Here is a 27,861-nt window from a genome sequence, read left to right as displayed (position 1 = left end):
TATGTTATTTGCTCTCTGATCTTGTCCAAAAAAACTTGATTGGCTCCCCTGAATTTTTAAAGTGTCTTAATATGTGTTTAATATCCAGTTAACCCTCTAAATTTGTGTAAAATGTAATCAATCAATCACTCAGTTGTAAAATTGTAAGTTAAATGTGGAAGATGTGTTACACATATCTTAAAAAACCCGACCAAAATCAGTGTATGCAGTTCTAATATTAGAAAAGACAAATTTTACAGAACTTCATTTTTAATCTGAATTATATACTAACATTCTAAAACGCGTACAATACATTTTCTACATACTGTTTATTTTTTTAATAAAATAATTAATTTATTATATTTTAGGCAATTTTAAAAACTAAATCAACATTTTTTATAACCGAACATTTTGAAAATTTAGGGTTAATCATTTTTTTTTTCAAGAGTAAATGGTGTATTAAGAGGAGATAGTGACGTGGCCAAAGCTAGACGGATTAACGTATCTCATTATCTAAATGTCTAGACCTTGTACTCATTCGTCAATGTCAAGGAATTTTTCTTTTCTTCTCTCTTTTTTCTTTTTTCATTTTTGATGGTGAAATCGATGGTAAGGAAGTTTCCTTGAACATGTTAACTACTATGTTTGAGCTTAAAATTTTATTATTTTCTTCAACTTGAGTTGCAGAAAGTTCTAATCGTGTGAAAAGAGAATGAAATTCGGGATCTATTTGTGAAAGATTTTCTTCTCCCAAAGCAAACCCATGAATTATTTTCTTCGATTTCGTTAGTTTTACAAGATTGAGAGGAAAATTAGGTTCTTTTCTACATCTGAATCAGATGGCAGCTGCACTGTTTGCATCAGGAGCTACTGGAGCTGGTTTGGAGTTAGTTTTCGGAAATTTTCTGAGAGTGCTTTTGCAAGTAAGAAGGGAAAGCATCAATTTTGCTCCCGCTTTGCAGATGTTGATCGAAACAATGGAGAGCATAAAACCCCAAATCATAAAAATTGAAAGTTTCAACAGAGATGCCGATCAGCCAAAGGACACAAAAAGGCTACAAGATTTGCTGAAAAAGGGGGAAGATTTAGTCATGAAATGCTCCAAAATCCATCGACTCAACTATGTGAAGAAGCCATATTATACAAAGAAACTCAGGAAGTTTGATGAGACACTTACTAGGTATATTAATACCATTTTACCATTCCAGAACACAGCAGATATCAAACAGACCTTATTTGAAGTGAAAGGGTTAAGTCTCCAGATTAGGAATTTAAGTATGGGAACATCAAGTTTTGGGGGTTCTAGTAAGAGTGGAGGAATTGTGGGTGTGTGTTCTCCTCCTGGATTAAAGGTGGTTCCTGTTGGATTGGAGATTCCATTAAAGGAGATGAAAGAAAAGCTGCTCAATTTTGATACAGTTTCAGAAGTTATCGTGGTTTCTGCTCCTGGAGGATGTGGAAAGACCACTTTTGCTATAGCACTTTGTCAAGATGATAATATTCATGGTACTCATTGCTTTCTTGTTCACTTTATTACCTTTTGCTTACATTAGTTGTGCTGATTTCTATATTTTGCCTTATAAAATCCATACTTTAGTCAGATAAGTTAGTCATTATTTTGTAGCTCCTTTTTTCTTTTTTCAAAACGGTTGGATAAAAGTGTTGAGAAACAACTGTTGATAGCTATTTTGGAAGGAGAACAACAAACAGTATATGTAAACAATTGAACTAAACAGACCCTTAATATTACTTGAGGAATTGCTTGATTGATCCGGATTGAGATTAACTATGAAAACTTAAGATTTTGATGACTAATTCTTAAAAAAAATCAGCTTTAATACTTTTTAGGTGTTCTTGACCTGTCATTACTTGGAAGTTCTTAGGAGAGCAATGATGTAGCAGTACTGTTTATGTAATAAGGGACTTCCAAATGTGGATACTATAAAAAAAAAAAAAAAAAAGGGCGGCCCGGTCGCATTACGCGTCCCCGCTGAGCGAGGGTCCGGGGAGGGGTCCCACCACAAGGGTGTATTGGGGGCAAGCCTTCCCTTGCCAATTTAATTGGCAAGAGGCCGCTCCTAAGACTCGAACCCGTAACCTCTGGTCACACGGCAACAACGTTTTACCGTTGCGCCAAGGCTCGCCCTCTCAAATGTGGATACTATAGTTGCAGAAAATTAATAGATTTGTATTCTACTCTCTTAAAATTTTCAAGGATTTGGATGTGTAGTTTGGGATAGAAGACTTATGTTTGTTAATGGAATGCTAAAGCTTTTAATGACTGCTTCTGAACAGATAAATTCAAGGACAGTATCTTCTTTGTCACAGTCTCAAAATCACCCAACCTTGCGGTTATAGTACAGAGGCTATTCCAGCATATGGATTATAATGCACCGGAATTTCTAAGTGAAGAAGATGCGGTTAACCAGTTGGAAAATTTGCTTAGGTCTGTCGTGACAGCTCCTATACTGTTGGTCCTTGATGATGTTTGGTCAGGAGCAGAACCTCTTATTGAGAAGCTCAAGTTCCCAATAAAAGAATACAAGATCTTAGTGACATCGAGGTTTGAATTTCCACGATTTGGTCCTTGTTATAAACTGCAAACGTTAAATGATGCAGATGCCATGGCTCTTTTCTGTAATCAAGCATTCCTGCCAAATGGGAACTCATACGAACCTGGCCAAGACGTCGTGAATAAGGTGCTTCTAGCATTATGCTTCTTTTTTATTTGAGTTTTCACTTTCTGAATGAAGCATTAGCATCCATACACTCAAATAAGAAAATTAATGCTATTATATTAGAGTAAGAACAAGTTTTAACCAATGTTTTATCTTTTTGTAAACAACCAATGTGCTTATTCTACAGAACTGAAGTAGCTGTTTACCCTTGGCATTAAATCACAGATAGTGGAAGTCTGTAAGGGATTCCCACTAGCGATTTCGGTGATCGGAAAATCACTTTGTGGGAAGTCAGCACTAGAGTGGAGGAAGAGAGTTAAGGATTGTTCGAAAGCTTCTTCGATTCTTGCCAACTGTGAGCTGCTTAATTGTCTCCAAAGCAGCATTGATGCCTTGAATGATAATGCTGCAGTCAAAGAGTGTTACATGGACCTTGGTTGCTTTCCTGAGGACCACCGGATTCCTGCTGGTACGCTCATCGATTTATGGGTAGAAACGCATAATCTCGATGAAGAGGACGCAGTTCTTAATCTCTATGAACTCTCTAACCGGAATCTGATTGATCTTGTTCCTGCAAGGTATCACATTATGTAAACGTTTTAGTAACTATGTTGGTAATAATTAAATCTTGTGTTTAACTGGTTACCTTATGTCATTCACCAGGAAAGACGCGAGCGAAGATTATGGCTCTATTCATGTGTCTCAGCATGATTTGCTAAGAGAGTTGGCAATCATTCAGAGCAACTCAGGAAGCATTGAGCAGAGAAAGCGGCTATTTATAGACATAACTCAAAACGAAATCCCTGGCTGGTGGACGGAACAGAAGCACCTATTTATCAGAGCGAAGCTCTTATCTATATGCACAGGTAAATCTCTCTCTCTATTTACTTAACACCATAAACCAATTCAAGCGCAGACTTAGAATAAGAGATATTTCTTGCAGATGAATTATTCTCATCAATTTGGCATAGCATGGAAGCACCTTTTGTTGAGGTTTTGGTTCTGAATCTTCAGACAATGAACTACACCCTACCGTTGTTCATGGGCGGGATGGATAAGTTAAAGGTTCTTGTAGTTGCAAACTATGGATTTTCCCCTGCTGAGCTGAGCAATTTCCAACTTATTGGTTCTTTATTGAACCTCAAGAGAATCAGACTCGAAAGGATTTCGTTACCGTCGTTTTTCTTGTCATCGGTACAATTCGACAAACTCGAAAAGGTATCGTTGGTTATGTGCAGCATCGGTCAAGCTTTCAGTAATTCCAGCATCTGGATGCCTAATTTAAAGGAGCTCAACATTGACTACTGCAATGATTTGGTGGAATTACCAGACGAATTCTGCGACCTTATTCACCTAAATAGACTCAGTATCACCAATTGTCATAAATTGTCTTCATTGCCTGAAGAAATTGGGAACTTGGTTAATTTGGAAGTGCTAATACTTAATTCTTGCATTGCATTGGTAGAGTTGCCAGACACAATTGTGAAGCTTCCGAATTTGCGCATTCTCGACATATCGAATTGTTACGACATAACAGAATTGCCAGAGCAGATGGGTGAGTTGAGTAACTTAAGAAAGCTCTACATGATTGATTGCTTGAGCTGTAAATTGCCATGGTCAGTAGTGGAGCTTGGCAATCTTAGGGAAGTGATTGGGGACGAAGAAACAGCCAATTCATGGAAAGAATTTAAGGATATGCTTCCAAACCTGGAAATAAAGGTGCAGAAGGATATCAACTTAATCTGGCTTCATTAATCACTCTCAAGGGTAGAGGAACAGGTGGTTACGGTCACCGAGGGTCTGTTGATCCCCGAATAAGAAAAGAATTGATATACTTACGGAAATTTTCTGTGGTAATTTCATTAGATTGAAAATCTGTCACACGCTTGATATCACGACGGAATCAGAGATGGAATTTTCTATTTGTGACGTCTAATCCCATAAAAAAGATGTAATATTTAATAAATTTTTGTCCATTCACCTTCTGAGTAATTTGTTGTTCTGGCTCCATCTCTGATCATTCTTCCTGATGATGTAAATTCTCAAACTAATGTTAATCATCTGTGATTAGCAGTTTTATTGAAAGAGGTAGATCATAATAGAAGCTTTTATTTTTGGTATTGAATGGTTAAAAGTTTCTCTTTGAACATGAATCAGTACATGTATTAGGAGGAATACCAAAACATTTGAAAATTCGAAGTTCAAAACCAAATTGAGATGTAATAAAATAAAACAAGAATTTTAAGTGCAGAAATGATTTAGTTTGGCATGCTCTTAGCGGACAAGTCCTATTCTTAAGCAGGGTATCCAAATTCCACGAAGACGGGGATGGAGACACTAAATTGCCAGAACAGATTGGTGACTTGTATAGCTTACAAAAACTTCACATGATTGAATGTTCTAACAATATCGAGTTGCCCCGTCGGTCTTGAATCTTATACACTTGTGATGAAGAAATTGGAAGCTTATGGGAACCTTTGACAGTTAAATTAAAGAATTTGAAGGTTAAGATTGTTGAAGAAGATAAAGAGATTTACTAGAAATTACCAATAATTGTAAATTGTGTATAAACGCAGTGCAGCAGCACAGACAAGGAGTATAACATTATTCATAAGGCGCAATTACATGAGATGAAAACAAGCAAACTTAGGCCACCAAAAAGAAGAATATATGGGGAAAAATTATAGGCACATGTTACATAAAAACATACAACTATATTTTGTATGACAAAATATAAAAACAACAAAGGGTACAGGAGCAATGCATAAACGATAAATAACCAATCGTCCAATTGCGATGGCAACAGTTGCATAACCCAGAATCCGGAACTTTTATGACACACCAACCTTCAAAACAGTAAGATCAAACCCCTCCCGGCAGAGAAGATTCATATTGTGAAAATCATAGACCCAAAGAAGCACATACCAGTTTCCTATGCTGTTGTCTATGCTAAGTATCATCAGAAGATGTGTTCTCTAGGCTTGACTTGATCTTTGATATGTCGACATCCCTCAAAGATCGATGGATCATGCGAAGACATGCTGTGATTACAGTGCATAAACTATTTCCCCACTGCTATCAACATCAAGCTCAGATTCTGAATCAAAGTCCATGTCATCGTCCATGTCAAGGTTGTCCGCCATATACTGGTTAATACCATGGGCCCCAGCTGCTGGTATGGTGGCTTCGGAGATTATCTGCATTATGGTATCGACACTCTGCAGGGGTTGATCAGATTCTTCAAAATGGTTGCCGATTGTTTTTTCATCCATTAGGTCCATCGGAAGATTTCTCAGAAACCACTCATGGTTCTTGATTTCTGGAATGCTAATTCTCTGTTGCATGCAAATATACCAAGTAGCAGCCTTAAACAAAAGGTCACACTAGCAAGTAGCAAATGTAACATAATAAAATCGCTCAATATTTGTAATGGTAGCATATAATACTAAATTTTATACACTTTTTGAGGCAATTAATTGTTCCAACTAAACAAAAAAGCAATTTCAAAAAAAAAAAAAAAAGTAGTTAGTACCTGGTGCCTATCAATGTTTGAAAACTTTAAATCAAAGTTCACATATGATTATCGCATTTGCTTCATGCTAAAGCTGCTAGTATTTCTACACAAACATGCACAAAAAATTTAAAAAACACACACAAAGGAAGATATATCTCTGGAACTGCTAATTTGAGGCAAAAGATATGGTTTTATACTTTACTCTCATATTTCTCTTTCTTCCTAAATCAAACTTCAATTCTTGTATCCACATAAACAAGATACTAATGGAAGGAACTATGCACTGCTGCAGGATCAGAAACAAATGTTCGAGAAATCAAGTTGCACGTTTCCGGAGATATCTGAACAAGTCTGGGATGGGACACTTTACTATCACATTTCTCTTGTTCCTAAACATCACACAAAGTTCATATATCCATATAACAGAAGTGCAAAGAGTAGGAACTACTCACTGCTGCAGGATCAAAAACAAATATTCGAGAAATCAAGTTGCGACATTCGGGGGATATCTGAACAATGTCTGGAATGGAATACTGAACATTAAGGATTCTCTGCAAGAAACCGAAAAGAATGTTATCCTCCATAAAAGACGAAGGATCTTACATATGATTACAGGTGTTAAGGGAATGATCAACTCATATACCTGTATCGTCTTCCTGAAGTCCTTTGCATCGTCAGGATCCTCAAAAGGATATGCTCCAACCAGCATTACATATAAGGTTACCCCGCATGACCACACATCAGCAATCTGATATTGCAGATAAACATTAGCATTTAAAGTAGCAAATATCAGAAAAGCCTATAAAAAATGTCATTTGATTCAAATTTACAAATTGCTTCAACTAGTAGGGGGGGGGGGGGGGGGGGAAAGAGTCCCATGTCTCAAGATATGTGATATGCTCAACATTGTAGAATTTATAGATATTATATTTCTGATAGGAGTTGGAAAAAATTAAAGACATACTAAGAAGAAACATTATAATATAATACTAATGGAGACTGCGACAATGTCCCCTGTTCAAAAACTCTAGCTTTCCATCATCCTTTCTCAACATGGAATGTATAAGCAAGTTAAACCACTTTGACCCCCTTTTAGCAATAACAAAGGCAAGCCACCCTCAATTCAACAATTTTATTTGTGTGGAACCATGAAGTCAAGCAAGGCATATTTATCAGCTGCATTCTCCTCAACAATGCTTTTGGCCAAAATACTTGCTCTTAAATTTCATCTTCACCTTTCTGAGCAGTGTATGTGTTGTGTTTTGTTCACATCACCTGGATTTATAGAATCCTGATAGAGAACGAGACAAGGACCGGCATTCAGATCAATTGTATATGGGCCTAAAATATGGCAGGTGCACCCTTGGAGAAGGGGCAGGACACGTGAAGTTTGTTAGTCTGTTGGGGCAGAGGAGAGAATCAGGGTCTTTGTTATAAGGGTTGCGAAGTTTTGTTAGAGACCATTATGATTATTGCATTTCTGTTATTTCAGCAATTGTGCTATTTGACTACTCTAGTATATTCCTACTCTAGTATATTCCTTTCTGTTTGACTACTATTCTCCATTAATAAACCTTGATTTTTCTGCCTCCACCTCCATTTTTTCACTGTTCTATTTAGTTTATTGCTTGGATCTTTATCAAATTGGTCCATCTCAATTAGAGTAATAGCACCTACATATTCTTTACCTTAGACTTTTCGTATTTTACAAATCTAGGAGCAAGGTTTATTGTTTTAGATTTTCAGGGTAAGTCATGATATCTTGGCTCCTTTCCATGCTTGATGAGCTTTCTGTGCTGGTCATTTTAGTAGGTGTATGTTGCATCCATGCTGCATGTTGACAAAGGCTTCCAAGAGTGTTGTAACTTTATCCAGTTTATGGTAATTCAAAAGTTCAGCTTGCTGGAAAACCTCCTCTAGTTCTTGCCTACATTTTTTCACTTGTACTTCCTGGACAATTTTTTTCCAATTTTACTTCTTGGTATTAAGTTGCTTTGATTGTTGTATCTTGCTTTCCAGAAATTCCTGCCTGTAAATCTTGCTCCCAAGCAAGTACTTTTGTGTCCATAATCCTGCAACTTCCCTCTTGACTTCTACTTCTTTAAACTAGATAGACATAGTTATCAACAGACTGCCTTGTTTTGCTTTCCAGCTGAATATTCTTGCAGATTTTGGCAAGTCACCTCCTCCACTTGATTCATTGTTGTGAAAAGCAACAATGGCAGCTATAGATCAGTAAGATCTTAAGATAACAGTACTTAAGACTTCTAATTTGCTTTTCCTAGGTTTATATGATGGCTATAATGGATAGAAAAAGAAGTAAGACAGCAGGTTTACAGAAAAATTGGGGTTTGGGCTCAATACGTTTATATGATGGCAAAATGATAGACAAATAACGTACACATTCAAAAGAAAATAATAGAGCTGGTTCATTGAGAAATAAAGTGCGATATATATTCGAACAAACACATCTAGAAGATTAGACTCTATAGAGCCATACCTAGGTAGCAAAAAAAATCACAGAACTTAAAGCAACTAGGTTGCTAAGAAAATTATTACGAAGAATATGAAAAATGCATTACAGCTATCAACACACATGAAATCTGAATAAACCCTTGATATTGGGCTCATACTCTTCTCCTATTCCTCTAAAGAATTGGATTTTTTACGAAAATAAAGAAAAATAATATTTTCATAAACCAAAAAGAACAAGACCTTAATATAAATAAAGGACTTGTAAATAAACCTAAAAACTACTGTTATAGTAATTTGAAAATGTGCATTGCATTTTTCCATAAGCACAACTGAACAGGCACATCAAGCATAAACATGAGAGAGAGAGAGAGAGAGAGAGAGAGAGAGAGAGAAAGGAGAAGCAAAAAAAAATATCGAATCAATGAGATAATAGACGGATGGAGAAGTAGATGGAGATGTTGCTCATAGGATTAAAGCTGGTTGGTCGAAGTGGAAGAGTGCTACGGGTTTCCTTTGTGATCCCGGCATGCCTAATAGATTGAAGGGAAAATTCTACCGGACGGCAATTAGACCAGCATTGTTATATGGTACGGAGTGTTGGGCAGTGAAACACTGCCACATCCATAAGATGTCGGTGGCGGAGATGCGTATGTTGAGATGGATGTGTGGTCACACGAGAAAGGACCGGGTGCGTAATGAAATAATTAGGACAAAAGTAGGGGTCACATCTATTGAGAATAAAATGAGAGAAAACCGACTAAGGTGGTTTGGCCATGTGAGACGTAGAGCGCTTGATGCGCCGGTTAGGAGAACCGAAGAGTGGCAAAGGGATGTAGTGGTGAGGGGTAGGGGAAGACCTAAGCAAACTTGGAGGAGGGTGATCGAGAGTGATATGAGTTTATTGGGAATTGAGGAAAATATGGTAGTGGATAGGACGGAGTGGAGGGAGCGAATCTGTGTCGCTGACACGACTTGATTTTCACGGTTTTATATGATGGTTCATGTTAGCCGACCCCGAATCATTTCGGGACTAAGGCTTTGTTGTTGTTGTTGTTGTAATGAGATAATAGACATATCCAACTTAAACAGATTATTAATTGTTGACAATGACAGCCATAAGATGCCTACAGTTTTCCTGTACACAACTGACATATATAGTTAGGTAGGTAGTAGCTTTTGCAAGTATAAACCTCAAATATGTTGGTTTAATCAAAAAATTTATTAAAAAAAAACTGATGCCTGCAATTTTAAGATATTAATGGACTCGCAAAAGAATCCAAATTGATTGAAGAGGTCAAACATCTTTTTTTATTGAATTGTGAAAAAAAATGGTGATACCTTGCCATCGTATTCCTGCCTCAACAAAACTTCTGGAGCAATGTATGCAGGAGTTCCAACTGTCGATTTTGGCTGCGAGTGAAGCACTGCAGACTGGAAAAATACCCATTAAAACACACACACAAAAAAGACAATGAAAATCAATGATCCCAAAATACTCCATATAAAGAGGTCAGCAATCACCGAAACTTGTAAGTTAAACTAAAAAGTAAGGAAAAAGTTGGGACAGACAGAACAATTGATTACTGTTAAGTACCAGAACAAGAACCTCCATAGTGCATTAAGACAATGAAACAAGTACAGAGACCTAACTGCAACAAGCTCGTAGAAAAAAAAAATGGTTAGGGGGTGAGTAGAAGGAGAGGGGTGAGATGGAAACTCAGGACTGCTTTCAATTGCTGTAGATACCAAAGGAAAGGACACACCACAAATATCAAATAAATATGAAGAAGATTTTGGGGCACACATTGTATTAAAAATTAAGGTTCTCATAAAAAAGGGCGGCCCGGTCGCACTACGCGTCCCCGCTGAGCGAGGGTCCGGGGAGGGGTCCCACCACAAGGGTGTACTGGGGCAAGCCTTCCCTACCAATTTATTTGGCAAGAGGCCGCTCCTAAGACTCGAACCCGTGACCTCTTGGTCACACGACAACAACACTTACCGTTGCGCCAAGGCTCGCCCTCGGATCAAAAGTAACACATAAGAACATATAATACGTAAAATATATCCTTCAAATAAACACGGGGAAGGAAAATCAGAATCATATAGGAAACTGATTCTAATTTTATACGACAAATATTTTGGCTTCTCTTCTTTTTTCCCTGGTGTATTAGAAGTCAGAAAAGATGAGAGGTGTCAGAGGTTGAACTCTCTATTTCATGCAGTGAACCACTAGACTACTAGCCTTGTAGCAATTAGTTTTTGGCATTGTACAATCGAACACTGGTAATTGTTTGAAAAGGCAATTAAAGGGTACATAGATAAAAAAGTAGAAAAAGGAATATTCCATAGTCCTTGGAACTATTGAACCAAATACAGTGACTTCCAAACATGACAACAGATTTACACTAACAAAATACTACAGCTTGGAGTAATCTCATATGACTACACATTTCTTTTGTGATAGATATAACACGAAGTCCATAAAAAACGAACCAAAATTTCTAAACCATTCTCAAGCATGATCCTTAGACTAGATACTATACTATGCAATACAAAAATTACAATCTTGACATCGAGGTCCAATGGCTCATAAACGTAATAAATTCAAACAGCACTTTAATACCTTAGAGTACCCAAAATCGCAAATCTTCAAACGTGGAGCTGGGCTACCATCGAGTAATGTGTTCTCCAACTTCAAATCACGGTGACACACTTGCTTCATCAGCATTCAAAAGACAAACAAATTAAGCAAAGTTAGTATCATAAACAAGAACATAATTTCAGAGGTCAAAAGAAGTAAGGGAAGTTGAGTACCATAGCATGGCAATAGCTGACTCCAGAAATGAGTTGCTGAAAATAGAACCGAGCCTGAAGCAGGAGCGAGAATTAAGTAACCATGTAAAAAAGCACAAACATAACAGAAAAGGACAATTATACTAAAGGAGTATATGTATACAACCTCATCCTCTCTAAAACGTCCAGCATTGCAAATTTTCTCAAAAAGCTCCCCTCCAGATGCATATTCCATAACAATGGCTAGGTGAGTCGGAGTCAAAATGACCTGGAGCAGGTTTTAACAACTTGCATATCATATTAAGCTCTCATTGCTTATAGATAGGAACAATCTTGAAAGGCCATTGAAAAGGCTTGATACACCTCTAGCCCCATATAGTTGTCCAGAAAAGTCAATTGTCCCTCTATACTTCAGAAACATTGCTTAAAATGACCTTTTGACTCCTTGAATTTTCTTAAAGTGATCTATTGACCCTCTGAACTTGCTTAGAGTGATCTATTGGACTTAGGGGGTCAATAAGTCACTTTAAGCAAGTTCGAGAATAAAAATTGACTTTTTTGAACCTCGGTACAGAAGCTGGGAATGTATTAGGCGTAGGCCCCATTGAAAATAAAGAACAAACCTCTTTGAACCTCACAATGTTGGGATGCCTAAGAGACCTATGGTTTATAATTTCTCTTTGAACATTTTCATCAATCTGCAAGCTCAGCACCAACACAACAAAAAGCAATCAGTGATCAAGAATTCCATCATTCTCCAAGAAAGAAAAAACTCAAAATTTGAAGAACCTAAAATCAAATGGTCAAGTCCCATCCTATGTAACCATATTGTCCAAGTCAGTAACAAAACTGATCATACATGATAAAGCACATAGTTCACAATCAAAAAAGGAAACAAAACGATTGCATACAGCAAAACTAATGACACAAATGAACAAGAACGCATATTGTTTTGCCGATCAACTGAACTTGCTAATTAACAATTAAGTTCCAAATAAATGCATCTATGCATCAGCCAAATAAGAAAACAAAAATAAAGGAAAGAAATTTACAGAATACAACAAAGTACGATAAATTCCCAAAATGAACAAAAACGAAATTGAAATGTTACTAAATTTAGCCGACCGCAAAACAACAAGTAAACCAACTGATGATTTCCTTAAATAGACACCCAATAATTAAAAACATAAATGATACTGCAAAAATAAAATCCCCAAAATCAAAGACGACCTTATCTCCTCTCTCGATATATTTAACGGCAACAAGCTCCTTGGTGACCTTATCTGTCATCAACCTCGCAACTCCAAAGTTCCCAGCCCCGATATCCCGGACGAAATCGTATCGATCACTATCGTGCATGATCGGCATATCCATACCGGGTCCCACAGTCACCGTCGAGCGATCCATGTTTCCAAGCTCCGGTTGTTTTTATTCCCCTTTGCGGCTTTCCTAAACTCAATGATCGCATTTAGTAGATACTTCCACGCGATGATGACGCTTTCCTCTTGGCCACAAATCAAGGCGGCAGCAATGACAACAATAATAAAATAATGAAACTAGCCTGACTCTTAGATCGGTGACACGGTTACCTTGGACTCAGTGAGTTGAATGAAGCAGCTAAGCTAAAGTCTCCCAATTGGAGAGAGATTTATGATCGGCGGCGTTTTAAAATAACCCTTTCCCCCTTTCTCTCTGTATATATGCACTGTAACAGTAAAAGGAAGTGACTTTATTGGTCATGGGGGATGAAACTAATGATGCTGTAGAGATATTTACTGAAGAAAGAAGATGAATGAGACAAAATCCCAACTGCTAGTTGTAGGATCGGGGATTGGGTGCGGGAAATATGAGAAAACGGTGACGTTTTTGTTGGGTAGTTTTGCTATTTTGGCTGCGTTCTTCTTTCTGGTTGGTTTCTTGTCTCGGCTGTATTATTTTGTCTTGTTCTACTGTAAATTGGGTAAATTCCACTCTTATCCATTTTCACATTATGGCCACTGCACTTCATTTCTTTCTGATATGTTCACTAAATTTTACATTCTTTAACATCAGCGGCTATCCAATTTTAACTAATTTCTTAAAATGACAGTTAACGATTATTAACGACCTCAAAATAAAAATATTCAAGAATTAAAGTTGTTCAGAACGACATTTACCATGAAACCACATTTTTTATTTTCAAAAATCACATTTTTTGGAGTTTTCTCTCTCTAAAAATTCACTTTCTCTCTCCTAATCAAACAACACCCAAATGACCTCAAAACGAAAATTTTCAAGAATTAAAGTTTCTTATAATATCATTAACGCTTTGTATTTTTTATTTTTAGCCGTCATGGGTTGTTTTGAGACGTTAAGTGTCCACCGGTGTTAAAAAGTGTAAAGTTTAACTGCCATACCGGAAAAAAATGAAGTTCAGTGGTCATAATGTGAAAAATGGTAAAGTTCAGTGGCCATGGGTGTAATTTACCCACTGTAAATTGATCTTTGGGAAACTTTTTTAATATTGCCTAAAATGCCCTTGTGTTTGGATAACTCTTGTTACCACGTGACCTGCATGTGCTCTTCACTACCGTACACACTACATATTGCATTAAACATTATTATCATAATGTGCCTTCTTTGCCAACTTTTATTAACTTTTCCCTATTTTTCAAAATAGTTGCATTTTCACCTAATCAACTATTTTTATTAATAGTGGGACAAATTTTATTAATTTTGTATGATGATTTATATTTCAATTTGTGTTACTTTATCATTCGTTGAATTCATTTTATATTTTTTTAGAATAATATAAAAATACTATTATTGTTCGCAATCAAAAGTAATTTTGATTCTAGTGTGATAAATAGTATAATGAAAGAGTTAATATTCGACAATTTTAGATATTATTATTAAATATTTTTGTTTATGTATTCCATATTAATTATATATCAGTTGGTTCAGAAAGTTCTACGTTTAAGTTTGGAAATGGAATATCTTTAAACTTAATAGAATATTTAGTTTGATTTATTTATTTGTTCAAAAGATAGAACATGCTATAAGAATCTAGACAAGACAGATTTATAAGATGCGACGTGTACATATGTGTCTTTGATCTATTGTTTATGGGAGATAACATAGCGCAAATGTAGAATGGAGATAGCGTGATTCGTGACTAAATAGAGAGCTCATCAGCCAAAGTACGGAAGCATACAACCTTTCTCACTGTTAATGCTTTAGTCCCTCTGTCTATTTTTAAGACTTCTAACCGTTAAAAGCTTGGGAAATGATTAAAGTATCCCTAATTTATTAAGGCAAGCTAAACAAGCCCCAACCTTACATCTCCCACAAGTTTAACAGCCCTGAAAACCTAAAACCCCGTTTTCCCTCTGAAAACCTAAAAACTCAAATCATGCGAAGCTGAAATCATTCAAAAAAGTCTCTCATTATGGCCTTCTCATATTCAACTGTAAGATTCTTTCTTAATCTCTCGGTTATATCATCTCTCATTCTTACACTCTGTTCTTAAAGCTATGAGTTGTTTCTCATCTCTCGTTGCAACACTCTCTTCTGAAGTATATTTTTTAAATTGCAAAATGCTTTTGTTTGTGCATGATATACTTTTGTTTTGAAATATGAGAGTATTGTACATGAAGATAGGTAAATTGATTTGTGATATGAAAGTATTGTACAGAGCAATCTATGTTTGGTTGCAATTGAGAGAGAGAAAAATACATGATTTTCTGATAAAAACAACAGTAAAGTCTTACAATTTAATTATTTTGATCTTAATAAGATAGCTTCTAATTTTGTTGTTTCTTAATTCAATATAGATGGAAAGTGAAACTAATGAATTTGTGAGTCAGCCTATGAGCACATCACAAGTCAATGTGGTTCCAAATAGCAACAATGAAATCAAAGGTAGCGATATATATCTGTTTAGATTTGTTTGAAAAAATCTATATAGCAGAAGGGGAAGACCTGCTACAAGTAGGGGAAAACAGGTTGGAAGAGGATAAGGGTCCAATAAAAATGTTACTGTTGAAGAACATGAAACGGAACATAGCGATGCCGATAGTGATGAATTCTCATATAGTGACGATGAGGATTATGATTTGGATTTAGAGAATGTTCCAAAGAATGACGATAATGAAGCATCTAATTATCCCAACAATGATGAAATTAATGAAGATCGTGAAGATTATGTCGAAAGTGATGAGTCTGACTTTTGTTTTGAAGAAATTAATGAAAAAGATGACATTGACTCTCAAACGAAGATAATAAAGACCATGAAGTCCATAAAAGAAGGAGGAAGAGATCAGATTTGTTTAAGGGTATGTATGATAAGCCGTTTATCAATCCTGAAGATGGAATGTCACGACCCAATCCGCGGATTGTGACCGGCGCTAGGGAACGAGTAAGCTTAAGCTACCGGAACCCGTAGCAAGCCTAATTTAACTTAAATAAACTATATACAGTTATTTCTTTTAAAAAAATTATACATATTAAACATTGGATCATTTTCAAATATAATTTAATAAATTCTCGTATATCTGGTACTGCGATCTAGAATTAGAATTTTATATTAATTAGAAGGATTATATATAATAATGATAGGTGTGCCGTCCGGAGGAAGATATTGGACCGCAACAGACTTCTAGTCACCTGAAAAATTAGAGGGAGTCAAACCTCCCGTAGTGAATTAATTATATGCAATGCATGAGTAATCTAACATCCATGCACAAAAATATATGTTTGAAAAACAAATTGATTAAGTGTATAATATATATAAAATTAGAATTGAATACATAGACATATATTTATATATATGGTTTAATACGTGTTGGACCCTAAACCTCAACACTCAGTCTAATAATCCACCAATAATCATAATTCCACTTATATCCAATAACTGGGGGACCGAGAATAACTGAACCGACCACACGCCCAGTAACTGGAGGACCGAGAATAACTCAACTGATTCCGTACCCAGCCTCACTTAAATCCAAAATTCACATATCATATAGCCCGAGAATATCTCAACCAAGCTCATCCATATATCATAACATTCACAACATTAGCATCCTGATATTACCCGTGCGCACAAGGTCCTGATGCCGCTCACCAGGTAGCATGTCCATAACACGCATTTAGACCATAATTATAAATATATATATAAACTGAAATTAAAAATATAAAACATACTTTAAATATAATGACACATCATTAAATTATTGAATGCTTATGAAATGTTTTTTGTGAATGCAAATGCTAAATTAAAATGCATAACATATAATTAACTCACAAATTACTCCTAGCTGACTGTCCTATTTTTCAAGTAATGCTCCTCCTCCTACTCCTCCTACTCCTCCTCCTCCTACTAGTTGAGTATCTAAGAGAAAGAGTTTTATTTTTAGAATTTATATAAGTTTACCGAAATATCGAAGTTTATTTCGTCACGTTCTACAGAATTTCTACCGAAAATTCAGCAGAGTGTCCTTTGTAAAATGGACATCCTCCTAGTAATAACTAGGGTCTACCCTGCATGAAAATACACTTCTATATTAAATAAAATCAACCGTCTGAGTCGTGATTTCACAAACTGCAAATTAATAACTCGACTCGGCAACAATCCTTAGTCAATTCCAAGTAATTTAATTTCTTTCATCCAAATTTACTCATCTCCAATAACTATATGTGAAAATATATAAGTGTTATTTATATTCAAACTTATATCGAGATCAAAATAAATACCTCAATCCTAAGAGTTTAATTAATTAATTAAGCTCATTCTTATTTCTCATTGAGCAAAATTTCTAACTTTATATTTTCTGAAATTTTAATACCGAACCTCTAAAAATAAAATGTTAACTCACTTAGCATAATTCCGCCAATTTTTACTCGACTATCTTACTTACTTAACTTTAATTAGGATTAAACCGTAAAGAATTTGATCAAAGTTCTAGAATTAAAATTTCTCCAAATTAACTATAAAATTAGCAGGAGAAATTTCTGCATACTTCTATTTTTGTTACCTGTCAGAAAATTACATCGGTCACCGGAATCCTTCCATCGGAAAATCTGAAATTGATTGTATGGAAACAGCAATTATACCACCTTGCTCCATACCATTTCAATAGTCTAGAAACACCCGCAGACACTTAGTTTAGATCGGAAAACTCCATGATTTGAGATGATTAACGATTTTCCGGCGAGACTCCGTTCACCGGTGGAAAACCCTTGCATGCTTTGATTATTAACCTACCCAAAGGTTTTCCGGCCTACTGAGTCCATTTTCAGTGTTAGATTCGTGAAAAATGAGCAAAAGATAGAGAAACGGAAGGGACAGCCCAATTGATAAATTTTCTCTCTCCAAAAACTTAATAAAAACTTAAAATCACACTCTAAAACTTACATGTACTTGTATATGAGTTCAAGAGCTTCGATTTGGTATAAAGAATGTGAAAAATGGTGACCGAATGAGGGAGAACGGAAAGCCGTCGGCGTTGAATCGTGGGAGTCGAATTGCTGGAATTAGAACGAAGAAGAATAGAAATAGTTGCTGTGCTCATCCACTTACACATATATAAATAGGGGTGTGCAAAAAAAACCGGTAACCGATTACCGAATCGATAACCGAATCAAAAAGTTACTTTGGTTCGGTTATTTCAACATTCTAATTCGGTTCGGTTGTAGTTTTGATTTTATTTGGTTATCGGTTATCGGTTCGGTTAGTAAAAAAAATTTATTGGTATAACCGATAACCGAACCGAACTAATATAAATATAAAAACTATAATTTATCTTTATAAATATATAAACTTACAAAAAAAATTAAAGCCCAACCCAACTAAGAATAAAACCTTGATAACATAAAAAAAACAATGGCCCATTATCTTACCTCATTCAACCATTTACGATTTTGAGACCTAATTTTTCAGCATATATATATAGCAGCCACAACATAATTCCTCTCCTAAAACATAACATTTTGACTTCAGTACATGATTTTTATGTTTTTTGGTTGTTTGGTCACTTCAGTGGCTTTTGATTTTTTTATAAAAATATAGAAGAGAGTTTTTTGGTTATTCGGTTGGTAACCGAACCGAACCAAAAAATTTCGGTTTGGTAAATTTCGGTTACTACTCTTATTTGGTTCGGTTCGGTTATCAAAACAAGTGATAATTCGGTTCGGTTAACCGATAGTTCGGTTCGGTTAGTAACCGAACCGAACCGATGCTCACCCCTAATATAAATGTGTAAAACTCCACTTTGCCCCTTATTCTTTTCAATTTTATATTAATATTCCCTTTTATTTATTAATGTGATTAATACTTTCCTCTAAAACAACTATATACTAACTTAATATTTAACATTTAGATCTTATATTTTATTATATATATATATATATATATATATTTGGGTATTACATGGAAACATCAAATTAGAAGTTGGTCAAGTATTTGATGATGTTCAATCATTTAGTGATGCATTACGTGACTATGCTGTCTATGGTGGGTATCTATTGACAAGGAAGAAAAATGATAAGAAAAGAGTGGTTGCTATGTGTAGTGTAAAGGATTGCCAATGGAGAATTTGAGCTTCAAGATTACAAGATGGTATTACATTTATGGTGAAGGTTTTGCATAATGATCATAATTGTGTGCGACCAGCGGGTAATGAAAATCCTAATGCACAGACCAAATGGGTAGATAAAAAAATGAAAGTTTTACTAGGGAATGATCCTAATTACATATATGAGTCAATGAAAGGTACATTACAAGAAGTTTGGGGTCTTAAACCTCCAAGGTGGAAGTTATATATTTGCAAGAAATATGGCTAGAGAGGGTGATGATGGGATACATGTTGAATCCTACATGCAACTGAACAAATGGATTATGGAGGTACAAAAATCGAAACCTGATACATGTATTAAATTAGAGTATCAATGAAGGGACAACCTAGATGAACCACCTCAGTTCAAGCGTATTTTTGTATGTTCCGAGGGAAATGAAAAGAGGATTTCTAGCAGGTTGTAGGCCATTTATCAGATTGGATGGTTGCCACTTGAAAGGTCCATTTGGCGATGTTTTATTAGCAGATGTTTCTAAGGATGGGGGATAAAAAAAAATTCCCTTGGCAATTTCAATAGCCGAAGCTGAAAACAATGATAGCTGGGGTTTTTTCTTGGAGAGCCTTAAGTCGTGCATAAATGGAGTGAGCGAAGATATATTGTATACCTTTATGTCCGATCGAAAAAAGGTAAGTCACTATACATCTGAATACTATTTATATTGATTGGTCTAACGATATCCGTGGATGAATTAGTATATGGATAGATTGCATAATGCTATGGAAAATAAAATTAGTATACAAATTTTCTGGTTTTGCTTGATCAACTCTGTTCAACATTATGAACGAATAATTTTTGTTTGACAATAGGGAATCATTGAAGGTGTGAGATCAATATTCCCATTGGAAACTCATAAATATTGTGCTCAACATTTATAAATGAATTTTAAAGCAAAGTTTCCAGGGTCTGGGTTAAGGAAAGAATTTTGGAAAGCTGTGAAAAAGCAACCAATGGATTTGAGTTTTGGGCTGTAATGAGATCTATGAAAGACAAAATTGAAGAACAACCATACAATTGGTTAATGACACTGCCTCTATCACAGTGGGCTAGGCACCAATATTGGCTAGAAGGAAAGTTGGAGCATTCTGTTGAAACACCTTTCCACATAATTTTGATTTGACAAAATTGTTTAAGTATAAATTAAAATACATATTCTAAACACACTAAGTTTAAATGCTTTGATTTATTCTACTAATGTGTTTGTTCAATGTTGAGTATAAATGTTATAAGTCATAAGGATTGGAAGGCCCAAGCCCAATACGGAAGCCAAGGCCCAAGTCAAACAACTCAGTACACTCGGCCCGCGTATGTCAAGACGTTGCCGTTTTGAACAAAAACGCAACTCAGCAAACGGAAGGATCTAGAAGACCTTCAGGAACAACTTCACAATGAAGCTGTTGAGTAGTCTCGACAAAGCGTACAAGACAGCAGCTGGCAAAGGAAAACTTCCAGACAAAGTGTTTCCTCTTTTGGCAAAGTTCAGACGACACAGTATGCTGTCCAGTTGACTTTACCATAAAAGGAGAGACCATCTGTTGAGCTGACCGAGGACAGAAGATACACGATTGTGATTGGCCGAGAGCTCTGTACAAGTCAGGATGACAACGACACATAGCCGTTTCCCTCCAACGGTTATTTCGAAATTCGAAATGACCGATGACCCAGACGTCTCTATAAATAGTGCCATCACAAGCTTCACAAAACACAGAACTTGATCAAGCCATTACGCTGACCAAATCTCTACAAGTTCTGCAAGCAAGAAGCAAAGCAAAATTCTTACACTACATTTCTCATATCTGTGTAAAAGTCTAGAGTGATTGTAAATCGTCTAAAGTGTCTTAGCACATCTTTGTATTAGGACAAAACACTTATCATTTCTAGAGATAGAAAGGAGAGGCTGAGTACTCGGTTTTAAGTACTCAGCGGAGAGATTAGGATTGAGTAGAAGTATAGAGGAAGGTACTCTTGTCATACTCAATTGCTGATATTGTAAAAGGTTTGAGGCTCTACCTTTAAAGAGCTCAGTAGAGTATTTGAAATCTCGGAACGTGTTCCGGGGACAGGACGTAGGCTTAGAAGAAGCCGAACCTGGATAAATCTGCTGAGTGAAGTATTTCTTACCTTAACTCCTTATTTATATTGCTTGCTTTAAATAATCAAAACTGACCAAGTAAAGAGGTCAAGTTGAGTTGTGCGCGTTGAACGTCTGAGCTCAGGAATAGACTCTAAATGCTATCTCCTGACTCAAGCTAAGAAACTGACCTAGTTACCTGTTGACTAAGCCAGTACCTTACTGTTCCCTCAGCGCCGCTGTTCAAACTTTCTTTAGAAAAAGAAGTCTGCCTAAATTGCGAAAAAAAGTTTAAATAGTTCCTAACCCCCCCCCCCTTGGAACTATACTTGCAACTAAACAAGGGACCAACAAGTGGTATCAGAGCTTAAAAGCTCACTTTAAAAGGTCTAACAACCTTGAGCTGATCCCTACCATGGGCGAAAACAGCACTCGGTTTCTCCCTGGAAACCAAACAACTCAAATACTGCCTGAGGGGCTGTCCATTACTAGGCCTCCCCTATTCTTCGGGTCAAACTATACCTTCTGGAAGAATAGGATGAAAAACTTCATTCAGGCTACAAACATGAGTGCATGGCTATCCATAGTCCAAGGCCCGTTTGTACCTGTCGATGTTTTGGCTGGCCAAACAATTATAAAAGCTGAGGCCAAATGGACAGAGGATGATCTTAAGAAGCTTCAAAACCATGCTTCGGCTATCAATATGCTTCACTGTGCGCTCAATGCTGCAGAATATAACAAAATCTCAGGTTGCGAGTCGGCACAAGAGATCTGGAAAAAGCTGGAAGTCACCTACGAGGGAACAAATAAAGTAAAAGAATCCAAGGTGAATCAACAGATGAGACTGTACGAGCTGTTCAAGATGAACAATGATGAGGGCATTTCAGACATGAACGCAAGATTCACCAACATCATAAATGAGCTCAAGAGACTTGGGAAAATCTTCACTGAGGAAGAACAAGTCAAAAAGATACTCAGGAGTCTTCCGAAGGACTGGCAAGCAAAGAAGACAGCAGTTGAGGAAGCTCAGGATTTAACCACCTATAAATATGACGAACTCATCGGTTCATTGCTGACCCATGAGATATCCATGAAAAACTTTAAGGTGAAGGAAAAATCTGATGACAAGAAGCAGAAGTCACTTGTCATGAAAGCTGACTCCACTGACGGGAGTTCAACTGATGATGAGGAGATGGCTATGTTCACAAGGAAGATGAAAAGGCTGTTCAGGAAGAACGACAAATATTCTAAAAAGCCTTACAAAAAGTTTGATAAGTATAAGGCTGACTCAAGCGACAACAAATACAGAAAGGACAGCTCAAAGACCATTACATGCTTTGAGTGCCATCAAACTGGCCATATTAAGTCAAACTGCCCCACGCTGAGGAAAGACAAGAAGAGTGGGAAGAAGGCAATGGTGGCTACTTGGAGTGACAGTGATGAATCTTCATCAACAGAAACTGAGGCCACCGAGTCAGCGAAGATATGCTTTATGGCTGACGAACTTGCTGAGCCATGCGTCTCTGAGCATGCTGATCCATCCGTCGCATCAGATGATGAAGAGCAATCAAATGAGGTAATTTCTCTTCCCCAGCTCAGAAACGATATGGTTAATGCCCTGAGTGACCTCTATACACTTGTTAAGAAGTGTAATAAGAAGGTTAGAGCACTCAGCAGGCGCTGTGACGAAGTGGAAGAGGTCAAACTGAGTGACCTCAGATACCTTCTTCAGGACAATTCGACTCTGCATGATAACATGAAGATCATGCATGAGTATGTCTCTGAAGTCCAGTCAGTTTTAAAGAAACTGAGGAAGGACGTCACAACCATCCAGAACCAACTAAAGGTTCCTAAGAAAAATAACATTCCTCTGAGAACTCAGTACCGAGGTACTCGGCAGAGATGGAATCCCCAGCGAAAAGTCCAGTGTGACTTTTGTGGGAAGTTAGGACACACCACTAAGGTGTGCTGGCACGCTCGGCACTGGGGTGCTGACAAGTCAGTAAAAAACCCTAAACAGAATGTCAGTGTGACTTCTGTGGAAAGAATGGCCATACTGTCCATGTATGCCGCCATAAAATAAAGTATGATGATATACCTGTTGCACCTAACAAGTCAGGACCCAAAAAGAATTGGGTACCTAAAAGTAACTAGTTACAATGCAGGTAAGCCTGAGATGTGCCGAGAAGTCAAAGATGTGGTATATTGACAGCGCATGCTCAAGGCATATGACGGGTGATGAAACTCAGTTCATCACGTTTGTACGTAAACGAGGAGGTAGCGTAAGTTTTGGAGACAACAAGAAGGGTAAGATAGTAGGCTCAGGAACCATCGGAGGTAATCCTACTATTGAATCTGTCTCCCTAGTCAGCGGACTCAAATATAACTTACTCAGCGTAGCTCAGCTATGTGACAATGGGAGAAAAGTTATATTTGATGCTACTGGATGTAAAATATACGAGGGTAAAACAAATGAGTTAATTTTAACTGCCCCTCGGATAGATAATGTCTTTATGCTAGACTTAGAGAAAAAGTTTTCAAAAACTGTGTGCTTAGTAACAAAGGAAGAAAATTCCTGGCTATGGAACAGGAGACTTGGTCATGTAAGCATGGACCTCCTGGCCAAACTAGCAAGAAAGCAATTGGTTGAGGGACTGCCCGAACTTAAATTTCAAAAAGATCAATTATGCCACGCTTGCCAAGCTGGAAAACAAACCAAACAATCTTTTCACAGTAAAAACATTGTCTCAACTAAACGTCCGTTAGAGTTGCTACACTTGGATCTCTTTGGTCCAGTCCAGCTGCTGAGTCTGGGTGGAAGAAGATTTTCCTTGGTCATTGTAGATGACTTCTCTCGGTATACGTGGGTCATCTTGCTGACCAGCAAGGATGAGACTTTTGAGACATTTTCAAATTTGGTTAGAAAAATTGAAAATGAAAAAGACCTAAAATTAGCTCATATCCGTAGTGATAACGGTGGAGAGTTCAAAAACCAAAAGTTTGTTGAATTCTGTGAAGCCAGCGGCATTGACCATAATTTTTCTGCTCCTAGAATACCTCAGCAAAATGGGGTTGTAGAAAGGAAGAACAGAACTCTGGTTGAAATAGCCAGGACAATGCTGGATGAGCATAGGCTTCCAAAGTACTTTTGGGGAGAGGCTGTTAACACAGCATGCTACATTCTTAATAGGGCTCTAGTTAGACCTATACTCAAGAAAACCCCCTATGAACTTTGGAAAGGACGAAAGCCCAATATTGGATACTTTCGTGCCTTTGGTTGTAGATGTTTTATTTTAAATACCAAAGATAGCTTAGCAAAGTTTGATTCAAAAGCTGATGAGGCTATCTTTTTGGGCTACTCAACAAACAGCAAAGCATACAGAGTTTTTAATAAGCGGACTCAAGTTTTAGAAGAGTCAATACACGTAGAGTTCGATGAAACTGACCATGCAGGTAGATACCAGCCGCTGACCGAAGATGATCCAAACTCAGTAACCATCGCTGACCCAGAACCAGCTACTGAGTCATTCACGAAAAGGCTGACCAAGAGTAAGAGTGAACCTAAGATTACTTTTACTGACCCATCTACTTCTGCAGAGATTGTTGAAACAGGAACAACACAAGACATAAATCTACCCAAAGAAATAAGGAGTCGAAGAGGGCACTCCGAAAGTGCAATCCTTGATTCTGCTGGGAATACCCTGATGACGAGGAATCAACTCAGGCAGTACCTCAGCAATGTTGCTTTCGTCTCAGTACAAGAACCGAAGAATTTCGCTGAAGCTGAGTACGATGAATTCTGGATGAATGCAATGCAAGAGGAGCTCGATCAATTTCGAAGAAATGATGTATGGGAGTTAGTGCCTCATCCAAAGAGTCAAAAGACCATCGGAACAAGATGGGTCTTCAGGAACAAGATGGACGAACAAGGAAACATAGTCAGGAACAAAGCAAGGCTTGTATCTCAGGGCTACAGTTAGCAAGAAGGTATAGACTACGGTGAGACCTTTGCCCCAGTGGCAAGGCTAGAGGCAATTAGAATATTATGTGCATATGCATCTTACATGAATTTTAAATTATTCCAAATGGATGTCAAAAGTGCATTTCTTAATGGAGTTATAAACGAGGAGGTTTATGTAAATCAACCTCCAGGTTTTGTGGACCCTAAGTTCCCAAACCATGTTTACAAACTCAAAAAGGCTCTGTACGGCCTCAAACAAGCACCACGTGCTTGGTATGAGAGGCTGACTAGTTTCCTGCTGACTAGAAATTACGTCAGGGGCAAAGCTGATACAACCTTATTCATTAAGAAAAAGGGTAAAGATACCCTGCTGGCCCAAATTTATGTTGATGATATAATATTTGGTGCAACTAACGAATCAATGTGCAAGGAGTTTAGCAAACAAATGCAGACTGAGTTTGAAATGTCCATGATGGGAGAACTCAACTTCTTCCTCGGTCTTCAAATTAAACAAGGAAAGAATGGCATCTTCATCAGTCAAGCCAAATATGCCAAGGAGATCTTAAAGAAATATGACTTGGAAAATTGCAAGCCAATATCCACTCCTATGGGCACTGACACTGTCCTCTGTGCTGATGAGAATGGTAAGTCAGTAGACATCAAGTTATATCGAGGTATGATAGGCTCTCTACTTTACTTGACAGCCAGTAGACCGGACATTCAGTTTTCAGTATGCTACTGTGCTAGATATCAATCTAACCCTAAGGAATCTCATTACATTGCTGTAAAAAGGATCCTTAGATATTTGCAAAGCTCAGTGAACGCAGGTTTGTGGTATCCAAATACTCATGATTTTACACTCATCGGATACACTGATGCTGACTATGGACGAGATAAGCTGGAACGAAAAAGCACCTCTGGAGGATGCCACTTCTTAGGAAGCTGTTGTATCCTGGTTCAGCAAAAAGCAGGCGTCAGTAGCCCTGTCCACCACTGAAGCTGAGTACATTGCTGCTGGTCATTGTGTTGCTCAAGTCCTATGGATCAAGCAACAGCTTGAAGACTATGGTGTTCAAACGAAAACAATTGAAGTCAAATGTGACAACAAAAGCGCAATTGATCTTTCCAAGAACCCAATTCAACACAGCAGAATGAAGCATGTCAGCATCAGACATCACTTCATTAGAGACCATGTACTCAAGGGTGAGATCAAGCTGACCTTTGTCCCAACGGACGAACAGCTTGCTGATATCTTCACGAAGCCACTGGCCCGTGAGCAGTTCAGCATACTGAGAGAAGCAATTGGTATGTTTAATCCTCTTCAGTAAATTCCTGTGCTAAATTAATATGAATGCTGAGTGAATTACATGCTGAATGATTTTTTTTGTTTGCTGAGTATCTCATTGAAACTGACTGAATATACAATACTGAGTACACTTGCACACTGAGTAAATTAGTTTAGAACTTGACCTTAAAATCATTCTTAAATAATGCACTGACCACTCAGAATATCAAACGCTTGACATTCTAAATACTGAGTGATTAATCCGTTAGCATAAATGCAAAGCACGCGTATAGCCTAGGATGACGTATTCGCCGTAATGTGTCATATATGCCAGGATCATTGTCGGTACATGATCCCAAGGCAAAACTGACACATGGATTTGATTAAGATCCACACCGTTCATTTCGTCTATAAATTATGGGTATTTCCCCATCTTTTACTCTTTACGCTTAATCAATTCTTAAGGGAAAGAAATCACTTAGAACTTCTTTTCTTTCAAATTCCTCTAATTCCTCCATCTCCGAAGAATGACTAAGTTATCTTTCAAAGTCTCCGGTGTCGGCCACCAAAAGTCCAGCTCCGATGAACCTTCACAAAACCCTTCTACACCGAGCAAGGGTAAAACTGGCCAAACTTCTGGAAAAGAGAAAGCTGTTAAGATCAGGACCTACTCCAAGGTCTTCGACAATATATCTGAATGGAAGGTAGAACCCTCCAGATGGGTTTTGGAGCACTTTGTGCAGAACGAACAGCCATTTGCCGAATGGATTTCTAAAAACGAGTGGACTGGGCTGTTCTCGGTCAGGGATGAGACATATCCTGACCTAGTGAGGGAATTTTACCACAACCTCAAGGTTTCCAGTGACTCCGCCGACTACCTAAGCACTGAAGTAAAAGGGAAAACCATCTTCATCAACCCTCTGTACATAGGAAATCTCCTCCAGCTCAAAACTGAGGGAGTAAGGCTGAGGAAGTCAGGAGATCAGGACAAAACCGACTACGTCCATACCTTCTGCAAACCTGAGGGTCACTCAGGAGAGATCTCAGCATCTTCAATGGGACAGCACCAGAAGATGGCTCACTACCTGCTGAGCTACTTCATTTACCCAAAGATCAACTGCACTACATCAGCAACCAACTTTGAACAGTGCTTCATATGGCACATGCTGACGTACACCCCCATCAACATGCCGGTTTTCTTAGTTGCTGGGTTTCTACGCAGCACGGGTACGATGAGACTTGGGTCACTCATAACTCGAATTCTTCTTGACCACAAGATTGATCTCAAAGGCGAGGAATCCTTCAGAGGAACTGAGATCACAGCTGCCTCGCTGAGGGCACTTAAATTTGGACAACCCTTGAAGAAGGGAAAAGTTGCTGCTGCTGGTCAAACTGACCAAGCTGAGGAATCCACTATTGTGCCTCAGAAAGGGCGACGATCTAAAGCCCCAGCTTCTCGCAAGAGAAAGTCTGCTGAGACTCCTTCACCAAATG

At 37.5% G+C, this 27,861-nt stretch overlaps 2 protein-coding genes and 1 long non-coding RNA gene across 4 annotated transcripts; 1 reads left to right on the top strand and 2 right to left on the bottom strand.

Moving 5' to 3' along the window:
- The first annotated feature begins 524 nt into the window (after positions 1-524).
- Positions 525-4,768, top strand: LOC136229396 (probable disease resistance protein At5g66900). The gene is made up of 5 exons (XM_066018154.1): positions 525-1,485; positions 2,275-2,678; positions 2,883-3,235; positions 3,321-3,523; positions 3,601-4,768. Exons 1-5 carry the CDS (start codon positions 819-821, stop codon positions 4,410-4,412), a joined length of 2,439 nt encoding a protein of 812 aa, XP_065874226.1. The 5' UTR covers positions 525-818; the 3' UTR covers positions 4,413-4,768.
- Positions 4,769-5,317: 549 nt separating this feature from the next.
- On the bottom strand, positions 5,318-13,183 carry LOC136230129 (serine/threonine-protein kinase SRK2I). 2 transcript variants are annotated; one of them, XM_066019070.1, is made up of 11 exons: positions 12,670-13,183; positions 12,063-12,137; positions 11,606-11,707; positions 11,461-11,514; positions 11,270-11,362; positions 9,985-10,077; positions 6,815-6,919; positions 6,624-6,722; positions 6,369-6,457; positions 6,190-6,274; positions 5,855-5,992 (listed from the first exon to the last, which is right to left on the bottom strand). In XM_066019070.1, exons 1-10 carry the CDS (start codon positions 12,844-12,846, stop codon positions 6,238-6,240), a joined length of 924 nt encoding a protein of 307 aa, XP_065875142.1. In that variant the 5' UTR covers positions 12,847-13,183; the 3' UTR covers positions 5,855-5,992; positions 6,190-6,237. The 2 variants fall into 2 exon arrangements, with proteins under 2 accessions (XP_065875141.1, XP_065875142.1); XM_066019069.1 differs by lacking the exons at positions 6,190-6,274; positions 6,369-6,457 and having other exon boundaries at positions 5,318-5,992; positions 12,670-13,172.
- A 2,908-nt stretch (positions 13,184-16,091) lies between these two features.
- LOC136230130 (uncharacterized) lies at positions 16,092-17,982 on the bottom strand. Its single transcript, XR_010689281.1, has 3 exons — positions 17,834-17,982; positions 17,454-17,702; positions 16,092-16,959 (listed from the first exon to the last, which is right to left on the bottom strand). It is a non-coding gene; the product is annotated as an uncharacterized lncRNA (long non-coding RNA).
- Positions 17,983-27,861: the final 9,879 nt, after the last annotated feature.

Source organism: Euphorbia lathyris, chromosome 5 (assembly GCF_963576675.1).
Source record: "Euphorbia lathyris chromosome 5, ddEupLath1.1, whole genome shotgun sequence".
NCBI lineage: Eukaryota > Viridiplantae > Streptophyta > Magnoliopsida > Malpighiales > Euphorbiaceae > Euphorbia > Euphorbia lathyris.
Note: the sequence above shows the minus strand (reverse complement) of the source record. Positions and strands in the feature narration are given on the sequence as shown.